At 44.2% G+C, this 20,902-nt stretch overlaps 1 protein-coding gene across 2 annotated transcripts in view; it reads left to right on the top strand.

Moving 5' to 3' along the window:
* GOLGA1 (golgin A1) overlaps positions 1-20,902 on the top strand; it is a 44,953-nt gene that overhangs the window by 10,711 nt on the left and 13,340 nt on the right. The window contains exons 7-15 of one of the 2 annotated variants that reach the window (XM_044920840.1): positions 1,147-1,179; positions 3,558-3,686; positions 4,009-4,178; positions 4,667-4,778; positions 10,903-11,028; positions 12,782-12,877; positions 15,753-15,848; positions 17,720-17,866; positions 18,415-18,510. In XM_044920840.1, the coding sequence (XP_044776775.1) occupies positions 1,147-1,179; positions 3,558-3,686; positions 4,009-4,178; positions 4,667-4,778; positions 10,903-11,028; positions 12,782-12,877; positions 15,753-15,848; positions 17,720-17,866; positions 18,415-18,510 (1,005 nt within the window). The remainder of the gene's footprint in view (positions 1-1,146; positions 1,180-3,557; positions 3,687-4,008; positions 4,179-4,666; positions 4,779-10,902; positions 11,029-12,781; positions 12,878-15,752; positions 15,849-17,719; positions 17,867-18,414; positions 18,511-20,902) is intronic. The other variant, XM_021691806.1, reaches the window with a different exon arrangement.

Below are 20,902 nucleotides of genomic sequence, written 5' to 3'. Positions count from 1 at the left end.
TGGCATATCCCAAGAGAAGGAAAATGGTCTTTGTCCTTTAAAAACCTGTCTCAAGGCCTAGACCCCAAACATTTGCCTCTTAGAGTGGAGAATCCTATCAAACTAGCCAGCTTCTATGATGTACATGGTTCTTACAATCTCTGTTCCCTAGTGTCTTCAACCCAATGAGTTAGACAGAAAGGAACTCCTGTAATCTCATTAGAACCATCCTTTGACAGATGCTGAATGAATAAGAGAGGAAAATAGTACTATTACTAGCTATTACAATAATTATGAAGTATATTTTGTTTGATGGCATTTTAAATTTAAGAAAACCATCAAGATATTATAGTGATAATCTTGATTTATTAAGTAAGACAGGGTCAATTTATTATGTTTTACTTAAGAAAATATATAATTCATCTACAGTAGGTGGGAGGGTGGATGGGTAAAGTGAGTATTTTAAAGTGAGTATTAGGACATTTGCTAGCCAGAAAAAGACATTACTCACCAATACTTAGTGGATAACTATGGTATAAACGTATATAAATGAAGATATCATCTAAAATTGGTGGATTCTGATTGTAGGCACTTGGAATATGGCTTTTTGTACCAATGGTGATTTTTCCTCCTGTTCTGTGATTTGTGAATAAGGGGCATCATCCTTTTTCCTTTAACTTATACCAGATGGCAAAAAGCATATTGGTAAACTCAAGATAAGAAGGAAAATAATTATCAGGGGCTGATGAAATCTGTCCCTCTTACCTTCATTAAATTAATTTCTAAATATCAGTTATAGAGTTACCAAGTCAGCTGGTCCCAGCTACCCACTCCCAAGAAATAATAATAGTATTCGTGGAAAAACACTCACGAATAAAGTGAAAAGCTGCCTCAGAACACCACATTACAGCTTTGTTGGGTGCTCTCCGTAGTAAAATCTGCAGGTTTATATTTGTGTTCTAGAATTTTTTGTAAAATTCATTTTCTTCTCCTTTTAGGACTCTTGGTTCTCTTAATACTAAGCCAACTTTATGGGGTTTTTTATTTGCTGTTTTGGTTGGTTGCTTGCTTGCTTTGCAGGGGGAGTTAGGTTGTTTTGTTTTCTGAAAACCTTATGTTACTGATACTCTTCCCTGGAAACTGTACTTTTTTGTTGTTTTGTTTTAGGAATGGTCAGAAAAAATGGATCAGCTTGAAAAGGTTAGTTTATCTTTTATTTTTATCTCAGTATGAATGTCGGCCTCTCCTCAGGGCTTGGAAAATGGCTTTTCTGATATCCAGTGTACAGATCGCTCTACCACCTCTTAGACTTAGGGTGCTGGTTGATTCGACACTGACTTGAAAAGCTCATGCAATCCCCTTTCTTGAGGGGCGTGCTGGATATCTTTTGTTTGCTCCTCCCAATATCCTCTCCACCCCTCTCTTACCTTTCTCTGTGTCCCTGGAGGCTGATGGACACTGCATCAGCTGGGCTCCGTTGCCCTCTGGTTTCCAGCGGTTCTGCCAGGGGGGAACTACAAAGGAACTGTGTGTGGAAGAAGAGTGTGGTCAGGATTTATTCCTCCAGCCTTCTCCATGTGGGATCCCTTCAGGTTAGTTGTATCCCATGGCCAAAGGTCACAGCTTTAGTTGCATATTCCTGGGTTTCTCTACATCCCCTTGCCCCTTCCCACCCAACTGTTACTAGCACATTAGCTTTGTGCTTTCTTACCCACAGCTTTGAAAAGTCCCTTTATTAAACTCTTCTCAAAAAAGACTGCCATCTGTTTCCTGCTGGGGCCCTAACTGGCACTGTGGTAATGTTAGGAATACTTTTAGAGGAGGCAGTGGGGAAGGAGGGCATTTTTCAAGGCTCAGCATTGAGCAGATAAGAGCACTTCTTGGCTAAACACAGACGAGGAAAATTGATTACTCTATCACCATAGCTTGTGTAACACTGTGTAGGTGCTTAATGTAATGTATTCCTGGCTCCCAGACATGAACAGGAAGATGAAATTTCAGGCCTATAGTTAGAAAAACATTTTAATTTAAAAGTCAGCTCCCTCAGCCCAAATTATATGCTGCTACCTAATTCATTTTTTGTTTTCATTGAATACTCGTAAATTACTCCTCGTGATAGAAAAATTATTTCTTAGATTGATATATTCAGTTGCAAAATATATTTACTGTTTGGGTGCCTGGGTGGCTCAGTCGGTTAAGCGTCTGCCTTCGGCTCAGGTCGAGATCCCAGGGTCCTGGGATCGAGCCCCGCATCGGGCTCCCTGCCTCTCTTTCTCTCTCTGTCTCTCATGAATAAATAAATAAAATATTTTTAAAAATGAAATAAAATAACTCATTTCTAATATATATATACTGTTCGTTTTATTAAGTAGGTGAGTTTTATTGTTGCTACATTCTTGGGATAAAACTCCAAGTTAAACCAGTTCTCTGTGTGTGTTCTGTAGAAATCTGATTATCAGTTTATTAAAGAATGCTTGAACATACGTATGTAAGGAAAGAATTACAGGAAAGTCCAGCTATCTCCCAAAGAAATTTGTGCTTAAAAAATCTGGACATGGTGTTAATGATGGTCTTTAATATGGAGGTATTGATTAGGTTAAAGTTTTCTTAAAAGAAACTTAAGATTGTAGTAGTTGAAATTCTCATTGAACTATTTTTTATCTTTTAAATTTATGGTGAAGGATACGTACAGGACTGAACCTACTTCAGTGTACTAAGGCGATCCCCACCCCCACTCCCCTGCCCAAAGAGGTACTGGGAAATATTTTAGACCCAGAAGAGCAATGAGACATCTATGTAGGTCTTTGAAGCCACTGTAATTTCTGGAAATGTTATTTTTAGACTGTTTTGATTTCTTTTCAATCAGGAATTGGAAACTGTAGCAGCAGGGCTTGTCCTGAAGAGAATCTATCTTGGGAAGCTGTCATTTAGTAAATTGTAACCTGCTGACACCAGTCATGTCTAATTTTTGTTGACTTCCTAACTGAAATTGCTAACTGACATCAGTTCTACTTAAATGCATCTAATTTTTTCAGGGTATTCAGTTTTACTCCAGTTCTTCATGTTGTTCATCCAGTTGAGTATGTCACTGAAAATAGACATGTAAAATGAATATCTGCAATTTCTAATCAAACTTAAGAACTTTAAAGTGTCAAGTAATTGTTGCTCTTATTCCCCTTATTCACACCTATATCATTTAAAACACATTTATTTTTAACTTAAAGAGAGTTAGATAATGCTGTATTGGTCATATCACCGTAAAGCTTCCTGTTATTTATTATTGTCTGCTGACAAGAGAGTTTTTTAAAGATTTTCCTTTATTAAGAAATCTGCTGGGGGCACCTGGCTGGCTCAGTCAGTGGAGCGAGCAGCCCTTGATCTCAGGGTTGTGAGTTCAAGCCCCACGTTGCAGGGAGAGATTACTTAAAAATAAAATCTTAAAAAAAAAAAAAAAAAAAAAGAATTCTGCTGGATAAAATAAAAACTTTGTGTAGATTTTTTAAAGAAGCATTCTGCTTACATAATATGGATCTGTGGTGTCTTCATTGCCTGAGATGATGTCTTCTTTCTCCAAATAGGAGAAAAGGTTTCTGACAGCTCAGTTACAGGAAATGAAGAACCAGAGTTTGAATCTTTTCCAAAGGAGGGATGAAATGGATGAATTAGAGGGGTTCCAGCAACAGGAACTAAGTAAAGTAAAGCACATGGTACGCATTTTTGTTTTCATAGCTACATGCTGTATAGATGATAATTACTCTGATTTTACTAGTCATCATTCTCTAACTGCTGATGAACATACCCTAGTAGTCTCTGATATTAATCATATATGTATGTTTTTCAGCTTATCAAAGCGGGAAAGTTCTGTTTGAAATGTGCTTCCTTTTCCTTTTCTTTCTTTTTTACTACTGGGCCCCTTATAAGCTCACAAAATTGTTATGAAAGTTTGCCTTGTTGGTCCATATTTTTAAAAATAGGTCTCAGTAGTATTTCTTAGTAGTGGCCCAGTGAAACTTTCTATCTTTGTATCAGCTTTTAAAAAAAGAAGAAAGTCTGGGGAAAATGGAGCAAGAGTTGGAGGCACGAACCAGAGAACTTAGTCACACCCGGGAGGAGTTGATGACCTCCAGTCAGATGTCATCAGACTTGAGCCAGAAGCTAGAAGAATTGCAGAGACACTGCTCAGCGCTGGAAGAGCAGAGGTTCTTGCTTGGTCTGTGGGGCCCCTGGGAAGCGGTGTTAGTGTAGCTCCGGCTATAGCTTGCCTGCCTTTCCCCACTGCTCTTTGCAACACTTTTCTGATCTCAGTTCTGGCAAAGGCTTCTAGACTATCCTTACCTGCCCAGAGCTCGAGACCCTCTACACCCAACACCCTCCCTCCCCTTCACCTACCTAAGCTCAGCTTCCAAGCCTGCCAAGTGATTCAGATGTGTTTTTGTTTCTAAGCTATTGAGTAACCAAAGGCAGATCATGATTTTTTGCTTAAACCTAGATTTAAGCAAATTTAAGGAATTTTTCTCTTTGGGCTTCTACTTCAGAAAGAGCCAAGGAGTCTTCTCCACTGATAATTTTCACATGCCTGACATTTGCAACCCTGACATATAAAGAACCATCTATATTTTTCCTGTAGAAGAGTGTCTCTTAGATGAGATTTCCAAATGTGTTTGTTGTCTGCTTTCTTTCAATGAAGAGATCATGTGACAGCTTCAAAAACAGGTGCAGAAAATAAGGTCTCAGCCCTGGAGCAAAAGGAACAAGAGCTCCAAACGTTCATTCAGCAGCTTTCCATGGATTTGCAGAAGGTGAGTAGAGTGCTAGGGGTGGATCCAGGTTTCTAGGATTCATCAATGGGGTAGAAACTAAATCCATCAGGATTTTCTGTCTCAGGATGGCTGCTGAAACTTCTGTTTCTCATGTGGTCTGTGTGGCCCTAGTTCTTGATCTAGCCAGGCTGCGTTCTCATGGAAGTGGCCACACCGCTGAACAGAAGAGGTCAGTATTGTCCTGGCAGGAAGTCTCAAAACACACCATTTGATCTGCACAAATTTGTCTCTAAGTACTACATGGTGGACCTTGAGCATAAGAAAATGTTAACAGTCATGGTTGATGTGGCCTAATCCGGTTTGTTCCAAATGATAATCTTTATAATTCATTCGTTCATTTGGCCAACATGCATTTATTGCCCTCCTATTATAGGCCTGTGCTAAGTTTTGAGACTATAAAGAAGAATAAAAAGTATTATTGACTGTAGACTAGTGTTTCTCAGTGGTAGGTTTCTTCTCACCATTTTGAATACAACAGTTGTATGATTGTCCCTCACATTGCAGGACTTTAGCTTTCCTGGCCCCTGGGTTCTTAGTGCCAGTAGCATCCTTCAGGCATTGACAGTCCCGCCCTTCCCATCATGTGAAAAAACACCTGCTGGTGGGTGGTATGACCAACTCTACCCTCATCCCTTGAGAACTGCTAATCTCAAGCACAGCAGAGACTTACAACATCATTACAGTAGAGTAAGATTTGTGTGATGAGAAGTCTGTATACCCCTTCCCTCTAGGTTTTAGCATATCTGCAGATGCCCAGATGGAAACTAAGAGAAGTTATATACCTCATTAAGAGTTCAGCAGTGAGTGACAAAGCTGGATTCTAACCCAAGTCTTTTTTTTTTTTTTTTAAGATTTTATTTATTTATTTGACAGAGAGAGACAGCAAGAGAGGGAACACAAGCAGGGGCAGTGGGAGAGGGAGAAGCAGGCTTCCCACCGAGCAGGGAGCCCGATGTGGGGCTCGATCCCAGGACCCTGGGATCATGACCTGAGCTGAAGACAGACGCTTAACGACTGAGCCACCCAGGCGCCCCCTAACCCAGAACTCATGCTTGTCCTACTGGACTGTGTTGCCTCCCAACAAGGGTCACCCAGTAAATAGATCTCACATATATGAATGACTGTGATACAAGGTCTCTACCCTCAGTGAACTGAAGATCTAGATATTCAAGAGTGTTTTCTCAGAGGCTTACAGTTTCATTATAGAACTCAAACCTCCTGTGACCATAAGAAAACAAATTCTCAACAAGTCCCAAACAAGTGAAATACATTTCGTAATGGAAAAGATACGCCATAGGGATGGTGTGCATTTCCAGCACAGGAGTCAAGGAACTCTTCCTGGAGGAACTGGAATTTCAAAGATGGATAGTACAGCAGGAGGCAGAGAAAGCAGAAGGGCACAGAATACACAGGGGTGGGGGGGATAACATACACAAAATTTTGGGATTCAAGGAACCCTTTGATATCAATTAGAACCATCGAGCCATTTCATAATGGGAAAATAATTTTCTAGACTGGTTATACTAATAAGTTCCCTCATTTCATTCTAAAAATATGATTGGAGCCTTCCTGTGTGCCAGGCTTAGTGCTCTGTGCCAGGTGTCAGAAATACTGTGGTGAGCAAAAGCAGATACTGCCCTTGCCTTTGTGGAACTTCTAGTCTAGAGGGGAAGTCATATCAATCAGTAATCACATAAATATATAATTGCAAACTGTGATGTGTGCTGTGAAGGAAAACTACAGGATGTTGTAGGATCCTTTAATGGCATCAGATCAGATCTAGCCCTGGAGTCAGAGAACACATCCCTTGAGGAAGTAACAGTTGAGCTGTGGAGGGGGAGGGGCAGTGGGAGAGAATTTTAAGCAAGGAACAGGGAACAGTATGAACTATAAACGCAGAAACCTTGAGGCAGTAGAAGGATAAGCACATTCAGGGAACTGGAAGAGAGGACACAGTGAGAGAAGGATGGATTGGTTGAGGAGGAAACGTTGAATGGGTTTCCAGTTAGGAAGCTCTTGTGCCTGTCCAGGCATAAGATGGTGGCTTTGACAAGAGTGGTGGTGAAGATAATGGGGGAGTAGACAGATTTATGAAATAGTGAGGAGACTGACCCACTTGCTAATGTAATGGAGGTAGGAGGAGCAAGAGAAAAGGAAGTTTTGGTGATGATTTCTGAATTAATCAACTGAGTGGCTGATAGTGTCAGTCATTGGGCTAAGAGCACCAGTGGAAGGACAATTTTACCACAAAGGTCATGAGTTTGGAGTCAGTTTTTTTGTTGTCCGTATCGTTATTGAATAGATGTAACATTTATTAATAAGGTAGAGAGTATAACAAGGCAGTGAACCCCTAGGTAGCTAACTGCCAGGTTAAAAAGAATAATATGTTTATCTTTGAGGTTCCCCATGTGCCATTCACTGTTTCATTCCATTTCTTTTTCTTTTGTAAGGAATCTAGAAACTGTTCCATTTCGGTTTTTTGTTTTTTGTGTGGTTTTTTTTTTTTGTTTATAATTTTGCTGTTATTTTATCCCTAAACAGTATGTATCTTCTGTTGTTTCTCATGCTTGTTAAAAATTATATAAATTGGGCTGTAGGTATTCTTCTAAAACTTGCTTTTTGGTGCTCAACATTGTATTCCTAAAAATCATGCATATGGATCATGCAGCTATAATTTGTTCTTTTCTCAACTATATGGTATGAAGTTACCAAAATTCATCCATCCTATTGACCATCAACTTTGGGGTGTTTCTGGTCTTTTAAAAAAGCAAAAGTGGGGGCACCTGGCTGGCTCATCCAGTCAGTAGAACATGTGACTCTTGATCTGGGAGTTGTAGAGTTCAAACCCCATGATGGGTATAGAAATTATTTTAAAAAAACAAATAAATAAAATGGAAATCCCACTGAAAGGGGAACCATTTTTTTTTAAAGTAAATAAAAATAAAAAAGCAAAAGTGTGAACTTAAAGGAAAATAATAAATTCAACTGTACTAAAAATAAGAGCATATTTTCATCAGAAGAGGGTTGTAAAGGGTGTGAAGACAAGGCAAAAACTGGGAGAAGACATTTGTAACCCATATAACTGACAAGGGAGCATGGCAGCCAGGAGATATATAAAGAACTCCTATTATCAACGAGAAAAAGAAAATCAAGGAGCAGTAGAAAAAGGGGCAAAAGAATGAGTACTTCACAGAAGAACAATAATGACCAATAAACATGAAAAGATAGTGTTACTTCATAGTAATCTGAAAAAAGCAAATTAAAATCATGTTGAGATAATATTTCATACTCATTAGACTGGCAAAAAATAAATGTTTGATAATATACCATGTTGGCAAGGAAGCAGAACAAGCCAAGCAAGCTCTTATTTGTGGCTGATGGGACTGTGTGAATTACTACAACTACTATGGAAAAGAACTAGGCATTATCCAGAAAAGTTGAAAAAGTGCAATTTTTTTTTTTAAGATTTTATTTTTAAGTAATCTCTACACCCAGTGTGGGGCTTGAACTCACAACCCCAAGATCAAGAGTCACACGCTCCTCCACCTGAGCCAGCCAGGCGTCCCCAACCTTTTTTTTCCTTCCCAATCTATGTACTTGTATTTCCTTTTCTTGTCTTATTACATTAGCAAGGATTTCTAATACAGTGTTGGAAAGGATTGATGAGAGGGGACATACTTGCCTTGCACCTGATCTTAGTGGAAAAGCTTTTTCACCATTAAGGATAATGTTAGCTGTAGCATATAAGGTGATGGGGGCTAGAAGTAAAGCATCCAGAGTGGACAGGGGGGCCCCATGTGGGATATGGTGTACAAGAAGACTAAATAGAAATTGGTGACTGATTCTTTTTCTGTCCCTGACTTTGCCTAACACCAAAACTTTGGTTTTCAAAGTAGAGTCACCTGTATCTCTCAAGTTCACATTGATGTGTAGTAGAATGAGTACAGGTTTTGGCTCCAGAAGACCTGAGCTTGAATCTTTAATTTATCACTGGTATGTGCCTTTGGGCTAGTTCCTAAGCTTCAGTTTCCTTCTAAATGGACACAGTGAAGGACTAGGGAGCATGAGAAGTGCTTCCTCATGCTCTGCTGACTCTAGCTACCACTGCTACCACCCTGCTACACATTATGATTATCGCATTATTAGTGAGAGACCCACCATGATTGGTCATCATGGCCAAACTCTTTTTCTTTCCTATCAAACTCTTTCCCCGTGTTCTCTGTTTTGTATCATGTTACCATTTCACCAGCCATCTGAGTTACAGACTTGGGAGTTGTCTTTACCTCTTCTCCCAGTTTCCTAGTCATGCTGAACTTGGCCCTCACCTCTTTGCATGTGCTGCACTGTACCCAGGCTCATTCTGCCCCAACCCCCTTCTCCCTGGACTTGCCTCGTCAGGAGGCCTGATCTGATTTCCCTAAACAGTTAATCCCTCCTGACTCTCATATAGCCCTTGTATGTCCCTCTGTTGCAGCATGACTGTATTATTTTATAATTAATTGTGTGTATATGTGTCTTTACCACCAGCCACTTTGCTTCTGAGGGTCAGGAACTATGTCTGGTTGTATCCTCAGAAGACTACACACGGTATAGACTTGATAAAAGTTTACTGAATTATGGAAACTTGAATCTAGAGAGTTCAATCTCTGGAACCCTCTGCTACCTATACTCTCACCCCTGTGAGAATTTTTTGTTTAAAGATTTTATTTGAGAGAGAGAACATGGGCAGGGGGAGGGGCAGAGGGTGAGGGACAGTGGGGAGTGAGGGGCACAATGTGGGGTTCGATCCCAGGACCCTGGGATCATGACTTGAGCCGAAGTCAGACACTTAACTGACTGAGCCACCCAGGTGCCCCCTGTGAAAATTTAGAATGGCAAGTGCTTCCTCTTAAAATCTTAAGCCCAAGTTGCTACATTTTATTCTGAGGAGAGATTGGCTGGGCTCCAAGCTGAACATGAAAGTAGCTTGAGATAGATCAAAAGAAGCATAAAGTAAGGAAGTAGAGTGCTTGTGAGGAGGTACAGGTCTTCACAGTAAGAGTTGATGCTATAGGAACTTTTTTTTTTTTTTGAGAGCAGGAGATCATAAGCTGAGGGAGGGGCAGAGGAAGAGGGACAAGCAGACTCCCCACTGAGCAGGGAGCCCAGTGTGGGGCTCGATCCCAGGACCCCGGGATCATGACCCAAGCTGAAGGCAGACACTTAACCGTTTGAGTCACCCAGGTGCCCCTATACGAACTTTTTTTGGAGAGGAGAATGGGCATCTTCACTGTATGCAAGGACCACTGGGGATCTAAGAACTTGTGTAATCAAAGCTTCCTGAATCCTCTGCTTTGACATTAAGCAGCATTTGAAGATTGGTAATAGTGAGAGAAGCCAAGTTCCAAGCCGCCGCCACCATCACTGCCATCGTTGCTAAAGAGATAGACTGAGATCAAGTAGATAGCTGTTTGTTTGGGGCCAGGGTGTGAGGTGCACAGTGGCTCTGCCCTGGTCACTGTGCTGGGAGCCAGGATGAATGTGATCCTGTGTTTTAGAAGTTCTCTCTTAGCCCTTAAGTCAGCTACGTTGGCATCATTACTGCTTCATCCAGCCCCACATTTCCAGCAACATTGTTCTGTTGGTCATTTGTAGCGCTTGTGGGGTCCTTCTTGAGTGGGATTCCTCTGCCAAGTTTGGCATCTGGGCTAAAGATGTAGGTCCTGTTGGATGGACTAATAGAATTAAATGTGTGCTTGGTGAGAGTAGAAGGTAGTAGATCATGACAGTACAAACAGACTGTCTTAAAGAAGAAGAGCATCTTCTCAAGGTCCTGGCTGCGTTCCACTGAGGTCATAGGCTTGTTCTTTCCCACATCATCAGTTGCTTAAGTTGAATGGGCGATTGCCTCTTGCTGCACTAGGTCTGAACTGGTGCCTGGGTCGTGCTGGGTTCCGGTCTGGCATCTTCTGTGTCCCTTTTCAAGGAAGATTTCTTAGCTTTGTGTTCTTCTGAGAGGCAGTTGAGAACACAATTTCGGGGAAATGTGATGGTCCAAGAGGAGACAGAAAGTGGGAGGGAGAAAGGGGTTATAGTGTAATGTAATCTCTGCTTTCACTTGCAGGCCACTGCTGAGACTCAAGAGAAGGAAAAACTCATCACCCATTTGCAGGAGAAGGTCTCATCCTTGGAGAAGAAACTAGAGCAGAACTTATCAGGAGAAGAACATGTGCAGGAACTGCTGAAAGAGGTAACTAGCTCTCTTCAGATAGCCACTGCTGGGGAGGGAGTGGGAACACTGGAGATTTCATACAGTCCTAGAGCTGCAGAGCCAGAAGGTCCACAAGCAGCTGGGAGAGAAGAGCACTCCCTCTATCTTCAGACTGTCCTGCTTATGGCAAAAACAGCCACCTGTCACCTGTGTGTACCATGTTTTCCTCAGCAAAGGGAGAGCTTCATTCAGAGATGCCTATGAACAAACAGCATCCTAATCACCAGTGAACCCCAGCTGGTAATTTATGCCACTCGGGCTGTCTTATCTTACCGCCCTGCTCTCTTCCACCCTTTTGCACTTTCCAGTGGCCAAGGAAAATCGTTACTGTCTGCCTGTGGCGTGAGCAGGAATCGCCTTCGGCAGTGAGGGGACCCTCCTTTGCTGAGCGAGGCTGTTGAGCAGATTGGCTTTTTCCCCCGTGGTGTAGGTGAACTTGCTTTCTCATCAGGCCTGAGCCCATTGTCTGCCCATATTCTGCTCCTCCTCCTCTTTGTATCCCAGTAACTGACCTCACCGTGACAAAGGTGACAAAGCCAAGACCTTGGGCCTAGATTAGATCCTCACTGTCTTCATTTCAACTAAACATCTCCATCTCCACTGCCACTGTTGTACTTCTGGGCTCCCAGCAACTCCAGCCTAGTCCAGAGCAGAGGTCTCCAGACTGGCCTCCCCAGCAGTGGTCTCCTCCCTCACCCCTGAGGTGGTCTTCCGCGCCCACTGCCGAGCTGGAATTCCTGGCCGCCTTGCTCCCTTAACCTTCTTCCCCAGCTCCCCTGCAGTCTACAGTGTGTATAGCGTGGTTTCTGGGGTGTAAATTGATTTCTAGAATCAGACTGCCTAGGTTTGCATCTCGCATCTTCTACTTACTAGTTGGTGACTTAGAGCAAGTAACTTAATCTGTTTGTGTTTGTTTTCTCCTCTGTGAAATAGGGTGGATAATTGTACCAAACAATAGAATTGTTAGGATTCAAGGAGTTACAATATGTGAAGTGTTAGAATGAAACTCTGAGACATAGTAGGGTCTCTGTATATTTCAGCTGTTAATATTATGATCCTTAGTATTGTGCCATCATCATTATTATAAAGCTTAGTGTGCATAGGAGGCACTTGGGGAGTTTGTTTAGAGTGTATATTCCTGCCCCAAGACATCGTGTTTTCAGTAGGCCCAGTGTAAGACCTCACCAAGTTAGTCTAACACCAGTGTGTGGACAACCCCACTTTAAAAAATATTGCCTACAGAATTAAATTCAAACTCTTTTCGGCAGCATAAAAAGCTTCCCATGATCTGCCCCTTTGCCTGACTCTCTAGTCTTATTTCTTGACCCAAATCCACTCTTACTTCAGCTTTTTGCAAGTCGTAGCTCTCCAAATGTCCCAGGCTGTTTCACGACTCCTCTGATCATCGCTCTGCCTGGGTACCCCCCGCCCCGGCCACCTGTGAATTAGGAAGCACCCACTTTTCCTAAGGCGGTAAGTGGCCTGCTCTACGCATCTTTGCGGGCACTAATTGCACTCTTTTTGTTAGTCTTTTGCCTCAGCCTCAAGGTCAAAGGAGTGTGTCAGATTTATCTGTGTGTACTTCATTATATATGAATTCTATCTCAGCTGTTATTTTTAATGCATTTGTGTCCCCTGTGCCTCAGGCAAATCACAGTATGTGGTAGACATCAATAAGTATTTATTCAATGGAAAAGTGACTGTTTTCTTTTACTCTTCTTTCAACTTACAGAAAACTGTTGCTGAGCAGAATTTGGAGGCTACCAGACAGCAGCTCATGGCAGCCAGAAGCAGCCAGGCCAAGGCCATTGACATCCTGGAGACTCGGGTACTGACCTCACTCACAGGGATTCCTGTTCTGGGTGGTAGCCTGGTTGGACAACATCGTTGAGGGAGAATCCCCTGGGCTCAGAGGTTTTCTTTTGAAGGGACTGTTTCGGCTCTTACTTACACATGGCTGTTAGTCATCTTCTTCATTCTTGCCTCATCGCTGCCATTGTTCCACACAACATGATTCTCTTGCTTATTCTCTTTTATCCTCGTTGCCTCCCCTCCCACAGGAAACCATTCTGATGGGGTTATTACAGATCCCTGTGTTGTGGGGTTACCTTAAAATGGGCGGCCTTGTTTTGTGTGCATGTGTGTGAATTTACGTAAGCGATATAGTTCACACACACCATCCCATTCACCCGCTCCACTCTGTCCGTGTCCACGTCGTTGTGTTTACTGCTCCACGTTGTGGTTATCTACCAGATGCTGGACATCCAGCTGGCCGCCCCCCTGTCACCACAGGCTTCACTGCACCGAATAGCCTTGTCCCTGTCACCTTGAGGACAGAGAATGCATATGACCTAATGTGACTAAGTAGGACAAGGACGTTCCTGCAGGGGCTGCCCCTGGCTCTATTCCCCTGGAGTTTCTGCATCTGCACTGCTGCCTTGTCCAGCCATTTGTTTTGTTTGTTTGCCAGTTTAATGAGTGTGAAGTGGTGGAAGGGGGTAAGAGATCTCTGGGGGGGCCTCTTTCATAAGGACACTAACCCTGTCATGATGACTCCTCCCTCATGACCTAAGCACCTCCCAAAGGCCCCACCTCCTGTTACCATCACATCGGACATTAGGATTTCCACATGAATATGGGGGACACAAACATTCAGACCATAGCAAATGCATAGCTCATTTTTAAAATCTTATTTCCTGATAAATATGCTTAAAGTTCTCTATTTCTCAGTACAGCTTGGTTTCTTTTATTAGAATTCATTTCTGTTTCTGAATATCTATCTTTTTATTGTGATAAAATATACATGACATAAAAGTTACCATTTTGGCCATTTCTAGGGTACAGTTCAGTGGCATGAAGCCCATTCACACTGTTGTGCAACCATCACCACCATCATCTCCAGAACGTTTTCATCTTCTCAAACTGAAATTCTGTCCCCATTAAATACTAACTTCCCATTCTCTCCCACCCCAGACCCTGACAACCATCATTCTACTTTCTGTCCATATAAATCTGACTACTCTAGGAACCTCATATTAGCAGAATCATACTGATTTCACTTGACATATGTCTTCAAGGTTCATTCATGTTGTAGCATGTGTCCAAATTTCATTCCTTTTTAAGGCTGAATAAGCCTTTTTTTTTTTTTTTTTTTTAATTTTGAGTAAACTCCACACCACAAGTGGGGCTTGAACTCACAACCCCGAGATCATGAGTCACATACTCTACCACTGAGCCAGTCAGGTGCCTCAGGGCTGAATAAGCTTTTTTTTTAAAAAGGCTTTCATTCCTTTATATGTCTGTACCACATTTTGTTTATCCCTTCATTTGTCCATGGACTGTTGTGAAAAATAAACATTAGTGTAGTGCTATGAACAAGGTTGTTTTTTTGGTTTTTTTTAAGATTTTATTTATTTGAGACAGAGAGAGAGAGAGAGAGAGCGAGCATGAGCAGGGGAGAGGCAGAGGGCGAGGGAGAAGCAGGCTCCCCGCCGAGCCAGGAGCCAGGAGCCAGACGTGGGGCTCGATCCCAGGACCCTGGGATCATGACCTCAGCCGAAGGCAGATGCTTAACAATCTGAGCCACCCAGGCGCCCCTATGAACAAGGTTTTTGTGTGAGCTTTTACTTTGATTTCTGTAGGGTTTGTACCTAGGAGTGGAATTGCCAGGTCATATGATAACTCTGTGCTTAACCTCTGGAGGATGTGAATCTTTCTTGAGCTCTGCCTCTAAGTTGAGACTTGGGTAGCTACTTTCTGAACCCAGGAGTTTAAAAAACTAGGTTTCAGTTCTGGCTCTACCACTGATAAAATTTGTGACCCTGGACAAATAACATTACTGTTCTCGAGAACTCTGTAGGAATACACTGCTCTCTGGGAGTTGCTTTAGCTCAGTCTTCCATGTGAATGTGTAAGAGGATCCATGAGACCTGAAAGTGTCCTCCTCTCGTTGGGTACCTGCTTCTTCTCGACAAAGCTGCAACCTTCCTTGTGTTTAGGTTTTAATAGTAAGCTTCCTCAGGGTCAGACCTTATTCAGCAAACGAGGACTTTAGCAGGGAAATTGGCAAAGATGGCTCGAGCCGGATAAAAACGCCCCAGTGGAGAGCCACATCCAGCTGGGCGGACAGGCGGGGTCCTGTCCACAGGGCCAGCCGCACGGCCTCGTGCAAAGTCAGTGGGGGTTGATGCCTGTGGAATGAGTGCAAGTTTGTGTCATGAGCAGTCATCCCACTTCCGGGAATCTATCCTAAGGAAGTGGCTCAAGCCAGGTCACAGAACGTTGGGTGAAGATGTTAACTGCTGCCTGGTCTCAGGTGGGAGAGTGGGGAAACCGCCAGCGCTGGAAGCAGTGGTTCAGTAAATTGTGAGGTGTCCTTGAAGGAAATAGTCTAAGTTCTGAAGACCCCACAGGAACACAGAAGGAACCTTGAGTGAGGAAGAAAAATACGAAGTTTTCCTAGAACTGTATACAAAGTTGTAAAAAAAAAAAAAAAAAAAAAAAAGGTCGTAAAAATACACCAGAGGAAAAGATGTTAGAATGGTGGCGTTGTATAATGGTAGATGTATAAGTGTCTTTTTTCTAGTTTAAAACTTTTCTGTAATGAACCCATTTTACAGTTTAAATGGATTTGATTTTTAAAGCCATATGTTACCGCTCTTCAGCTTCTTTTGAATGAAAGGAGGATTCTCTTTCCCCCTCAGGTGAAAGAACTCGAGCTGAGTTTGCAAGCGTCTGAGGAGAAGCTAAAGCACAGTGATGATGTCATGGCGGCTCAGGAAGCTCAGATTCAGGAGCTCGTAAGTGGTTCTGGGCTCCCGATGCTTGACCTTTACGCCTTTGCAGCTGCCCCAGACTCACTCCGGTGGGGTCTCTGGGCCTGACCTTAGATACAGCTGTGGAACTGGATGTGAGCGGGCGGCTTCGGGTAAAGGGAGTCAGGACCTGCTGGAGGATCCGAGTTACCCAAAGAGGTGGAACCTGGCTAATGCCCATCTGACGGCTGGCCGTAGGGCCCAGCCTACTTCTGGGACTGTCAGAGGTGGTGGCTTGCAGCCAGGGCTGTGGAGAACAGGTCCCAGCTCTGGGGAGAACATGGCCAGGGCTTGGCCAGCTGTCACAGTCCCGGGTGGGGTGTTGAGTTAGAATCTAGAGAAATAAACAGTATTTATTGTACGCTTGCCGTTCCAGTCACTGTGCTAAGTATCTGCCCGTGTTTCACTTAGTCCTTGCTGCAGACCTAAGAGGCATGTGCAATTAGCCTCATTCTCTAGAGGAAGCTGGTTCGGAAAAACTGGGTCAGTAACCCAGTGGTCATGGTCTCCCAGCTAATAAATGGCAAAACCCTCACCTTTCTTAGGTCAAAGCCCTTGTTCATCATCACTGTATTATACAGATGGTCCCTGATTTATGATGGTTCAACTTAGTGATTTTTTAGCTTTATGAGATGCAAAATCAATATGCCTTCAGTAGAAACTGTACTTCAAATTTTGAAGTGTGAGCTTCTCCTGGGCTAAGGATGGGCAGTACAGTACTCTCCCTCAATGCGCCACTGTGGCAGGGAGCCCCGTCTCCCAGGCAGCCACGTGATCACAGGGTAAAGAAGTGGTCTGTACTGACACAGCCTTTCTGGTTCTCACTTTGAGCGCAGCATTCAATAAAATACATGAGATATTCAACACTTCAGTATAAAATAAGTTTTGCCCAGCTGTAGGCTAATGTAAGTGTTCTGAGCATTTTTTTTTTTTTAAAGATTTTTTTATTTATTTATTTGAGAAAGAGAGACAGAGAGAGAGCATAGAGGGGGGAGGGTCGGGAGGGTCAGAGGGAGAAGCAGACTCCCTGCCGAGCAGGGAGCCTGATGCGGGACTCGATCCAGGGACTCCAGGATCATGACCTGAACCGAAGGCAGTCGCTTAACCAACTGAGCCACTCAGGCGCCCCTGAGCAATTTTTAAAAAAACTTTTTGGGCCGCCTGGGTGGCTCAGTGGTTAAGCGTCTGTCAGCTCAGGTCATGATCCCAGCGTCCTGGGATGGAGCCCTGCATCGGGCTCCCAACTCGGCGGGAAGCCTGCTTCTCCCTCTCCCACTCCCCCTGCTTGTGTTCCCTCTCGCTTTGTCTCTCTCTGTCAAATAAATTAAAAAAAAAATTTTTTTTAAGATTTTGTTTTAAAAGTTTTTATTTTAATAATCTCTCCACCCAATGTGGGGTTCAGACTCTCAACCCCGAGATCAAGAGTCACATGCACTGCTGACTGAGCCAGCCAGGCGCCCCTGTTCTGAGCATTTAAAGTAGGCTAGGCTAAACCGGGATGCTTGTTTTGACTTCTGTTTCCAATTTACAATGGGATTATCGGGTTGCAACCCCATCATAAGCTGAAGGAGATCTACACTGCCTCCCCTGGGAAAGCCTCAGCCGTAGAAAGCAGCACCAAGTAAGGGAAGGAGGGCTGTGTCTTGGGACTGGCTGGTGCCCTAAGGTGTCCCCCCAGCACCGAGACCAGTCCCAGACTTCGGCTTCTGAATGGGCCAGCGGCAAGAGGCGGGGCTGCAAGTGGGGACCGCCACAGCTCGCAGGCCAGAGATCAGGAAGGGGAGTTGTTTCTCCTGGTCACCCATCTTGGGCTCACTGAGGGAGAGAATGGGGTTCTCGGCGTCCCCCCGCCGTAGGCCGCCGCCCGGGAGAGCAGCGCCGCGCCCCTGCAGGCGCCGGCCCTGGAGCGGCAGTGCCCGGAGCGCATGCGCACGCTCGAGGCGCAGCTCGCGGCCCTGGAGAGAGCCCGGGCGGCCGCGCAGACGGCGGCCGAGCAGGAGGTGGTGAGCGAGGACGGGAGTGAGGCCCGGCGGGCGCCAGCTTCCCGCGGGCGGGGTTGCCAAGTCTGTGCCGGCGAGAGGCCCAGCCCCCCCTCTAAACGAGGGAACCACTTTTTTGGAGCAGTTTTTATTTTTCCAACAAGGGACCTGCTCATGAGAGTGGCTGTAAAAAGGCTGCTGTTAGTAAGACCCCAGACAGATGGCTTTCCTTTTCTTGGGGGCTGTGCAGGGACTTGCTGGCACTTCCTGTGCAGCCCCTTCAGCCTCTTCCCGCCAAGTCTCCACGGTGGGTGTTCTTGTTCCTCCCTCAGGGCCCCTCCTGCTCTCTGGTCCCCCTCCCCGTTCCACAGCTTCTGAGTCCCGTGCCATGTTTCTTCTTGTGAGGCCTGTGTCCCCTGGCTCTTTCTGACCCCTGCCCCATTCTCCTCTCCCGCCCCTGTAGAGACACAGAGGGTGCGATGCATTTTAAAAGGCTCCATGTCTGTAGGGCTGTGCCCAGGGAAATAGGGGAAAGCCCTTTTCTTCTTACACGTGCTTTTTTCAATTTGCAGAGAGAGCTGGAGCAAGAAAATGCAGCCCTCAAAGAAAGTAAGAATGAATGTGAACGTTCTTTACAACACCACCAACTTGAACTGAAGAAGCTAAAGGTATTTACCTAACGGCGCCAGCGTGTCGCAGCGGTGGCCTGTCTCTTACGTGTGTACTGGGAGCAGCCCAGTGAACGTTCTGTGCTCCGAGTGGAGAAGGCGTGAACTAGCATTTGTTCAACAGTTCCGTGAGACATTTGCTGGAAACAGTCACCTCAGTATGTCCTCTCAGTGATCCAGGATGGTAGGAAGAATTATGCTCATTTTGCAATTAATGTCATCTGAGGCTCTGAGTATAAGTAATTTGTCCAAATTCCATAGTTAGTTTGAGGTGATGCTGGTCTTACTTCACTCAACCAGCTCCCCCTCTGTGTCACTGTCTGCAGCTGCCTGAAAGTCATGCTGTCAAAGCACTGGTGTTGATCTTTCCAGTGGGACTAGTAAAGCAAGGGCTTACGTGGTCGTAAGGACCTTGTCCGTTTACGTTGGAGCCCGTGTGTAGAGATGAAGGAACAGTCTACCTTCTGAGAACTTGGTGCTTTAATCAGACATTGCCCGCTTCTCTGCCTGGACATAACTGGATGCAAAGGAAAGAGAGTTTCTGCCACTTTCTTAGAGGCCTCCAGGGTCCTCGGTCCCCTTTCACAGAAGCCCTTAGATGATGGATCATTGCAGTACTTGCCCAAGTTGGTCATGACACAGAGATCTTACGGGTCTTTTGGCAGAGACCTTCTCAAAACATCCATAATGGGACCCCCAGGTGGCCCAGTCAGTTAAGCATCTGCCTTCAGCTCAGGTCATGATCCCAGTGTTCTGGGATCGAGTCCCACATTGGGCTCCTTGCTTAGCTACTCCCCCTGCTTGTACTCTCACTCTCTCCCCCTCGCTCTCTCTGGCAAATAAATAAATTTAAAAATCTTAAAAAAAAAAAAAGATCCCTTTAAAAAAACAAAACAGAACAGAACATCCATAGCTGAGGGTCTGCATTAAGTAAGCTCTCGGTAATAGTCTCTGTTAGGGTAGGTAGCTGCTAAGGCAGTAGTGCTGAATGGTGGGAGCTGTGTGCTTTGCAGTCAGTCTGTTTCCCTGCGTGCCTTCAACAAACATTGGAGTACCTGTAGGTGCCACTGTAGGTGCTGGGATATGAGCAAAACAGACGAAACTTCCCCTCTGTGGAGCCTGTAACTAGAGATGGCAGATGAGCGGTAGTCATAAATGCCATGAAGAGAGTAAAGCAGAGTTAGGGACAGAGAGCAGGGAGGAGAGGACTCTTTTGGATATGGAGGTTAGGGAAGGCTTCAGTGATAATTTGAGCAAAAGCCCTGAATCATATGAAGGGGCCAGCAGTGTGCATGTTTGGGAGGGGAATAGTCCAGACCGAAGAAATAGCAAATAGAAAAGCTCTGAGGCAGGAAAAAGCTTAGTTTGTTCAGAGAACAGCACAAAGATCAGTGTGGCTGCCGCTTAGTGGGCTGGGGGAGAAGAGGAAGAGAGGAGGCAGGCAGGGAAATAGTTGCGAGTTTTAAGCAAAGAAGTGATGGGAGAAGTTTTGTGGGATGTTTTGTTTTGTTTTGTTTTGGTGGGCAGCAAAGCAAAGTTTATTGAGCGATAGTACAAAGCTCCTGAAGAGGGATGGGACCTGAGAGGGTGCAGGGAGAAGTTTTGTTTTAAAACAATTACTCTGGCTCTTTGTAGAGAATGTTCTGGAAAGGAAGCAAGTAGAGAAGCAGGAAGACCTGTTAGGAGGCTCAGATATTATATTACTGTTTAAGGGCATAAAGGACAAAATTGAAAATTTCAGCAGAGGTTTGGAAACTATCCTAAAAGGTAGCAGTGTTAAAAGGGAAACAACTTAGAACATGAGAGCCAGAGAAAGTAGAGCTGGAACTAAAATGTGGTAGACTCGGAAAGGGCATGCGGAAGCTTTCGGGGGTAACGAGTATTTTCACGGTTTTTATTGTGGTGACGGCTTCACCCTAACCTAACCACATTGCACGCTTGAAATATGCACAGCATATTGTTATATTTCAGGAAAGTTGTTTTCAAAAACAATATGTTTAAAAAGAAAAAACAATATGTTTAAGAGCAGATTAGAACTCAAGAGAGAACTAGTGAAGTGGAAAGAAGGACAGAATGAAATACAGAAAAGGCATGATAAAAGACAGGATCCTGGGAGGTACCTGATCCCAGGTCAGTGGGGGCTCAGAAGGGAGCGCACAAGTGAGACTGAAGCAATTACTATTTTTTAAAGATTTTATTTACTTATTTTTTTTAAAGATTTTATTTTTTTTTATTTTTTAAATATTTGACAGAGAGAGAGAGAGAGAGAGCAGGAACACAAGCAGGGGGAGTGGGAGAGGGAGAAGCAGGCTTCCCGCTGAGCAGGGAACCCGATGCGGGGCTCGATCCCAAGACGCCGGGATCATGACCTGAGCCTGAAGGCAGACGCTCA

This window comes from Neomonachus schauinslandi, chromosome 13, assembly GCF_002201575.2.
Source record: "Neomonachus schauinslandi chromosome 13, ASM220157v2, whole genome shotgun sequence".
NCBI classification, from domain to species: Eukaryota; Metazoa; Chordata; class Mammalia; order Carnivora; family Phocidae; genus Neomonachus; species Neomonachus schauinslandi.
Note: the sequence above shows the minus strand (reverse complement) of the source record. Positions and strands in the feature narration are given on the sequence as shown.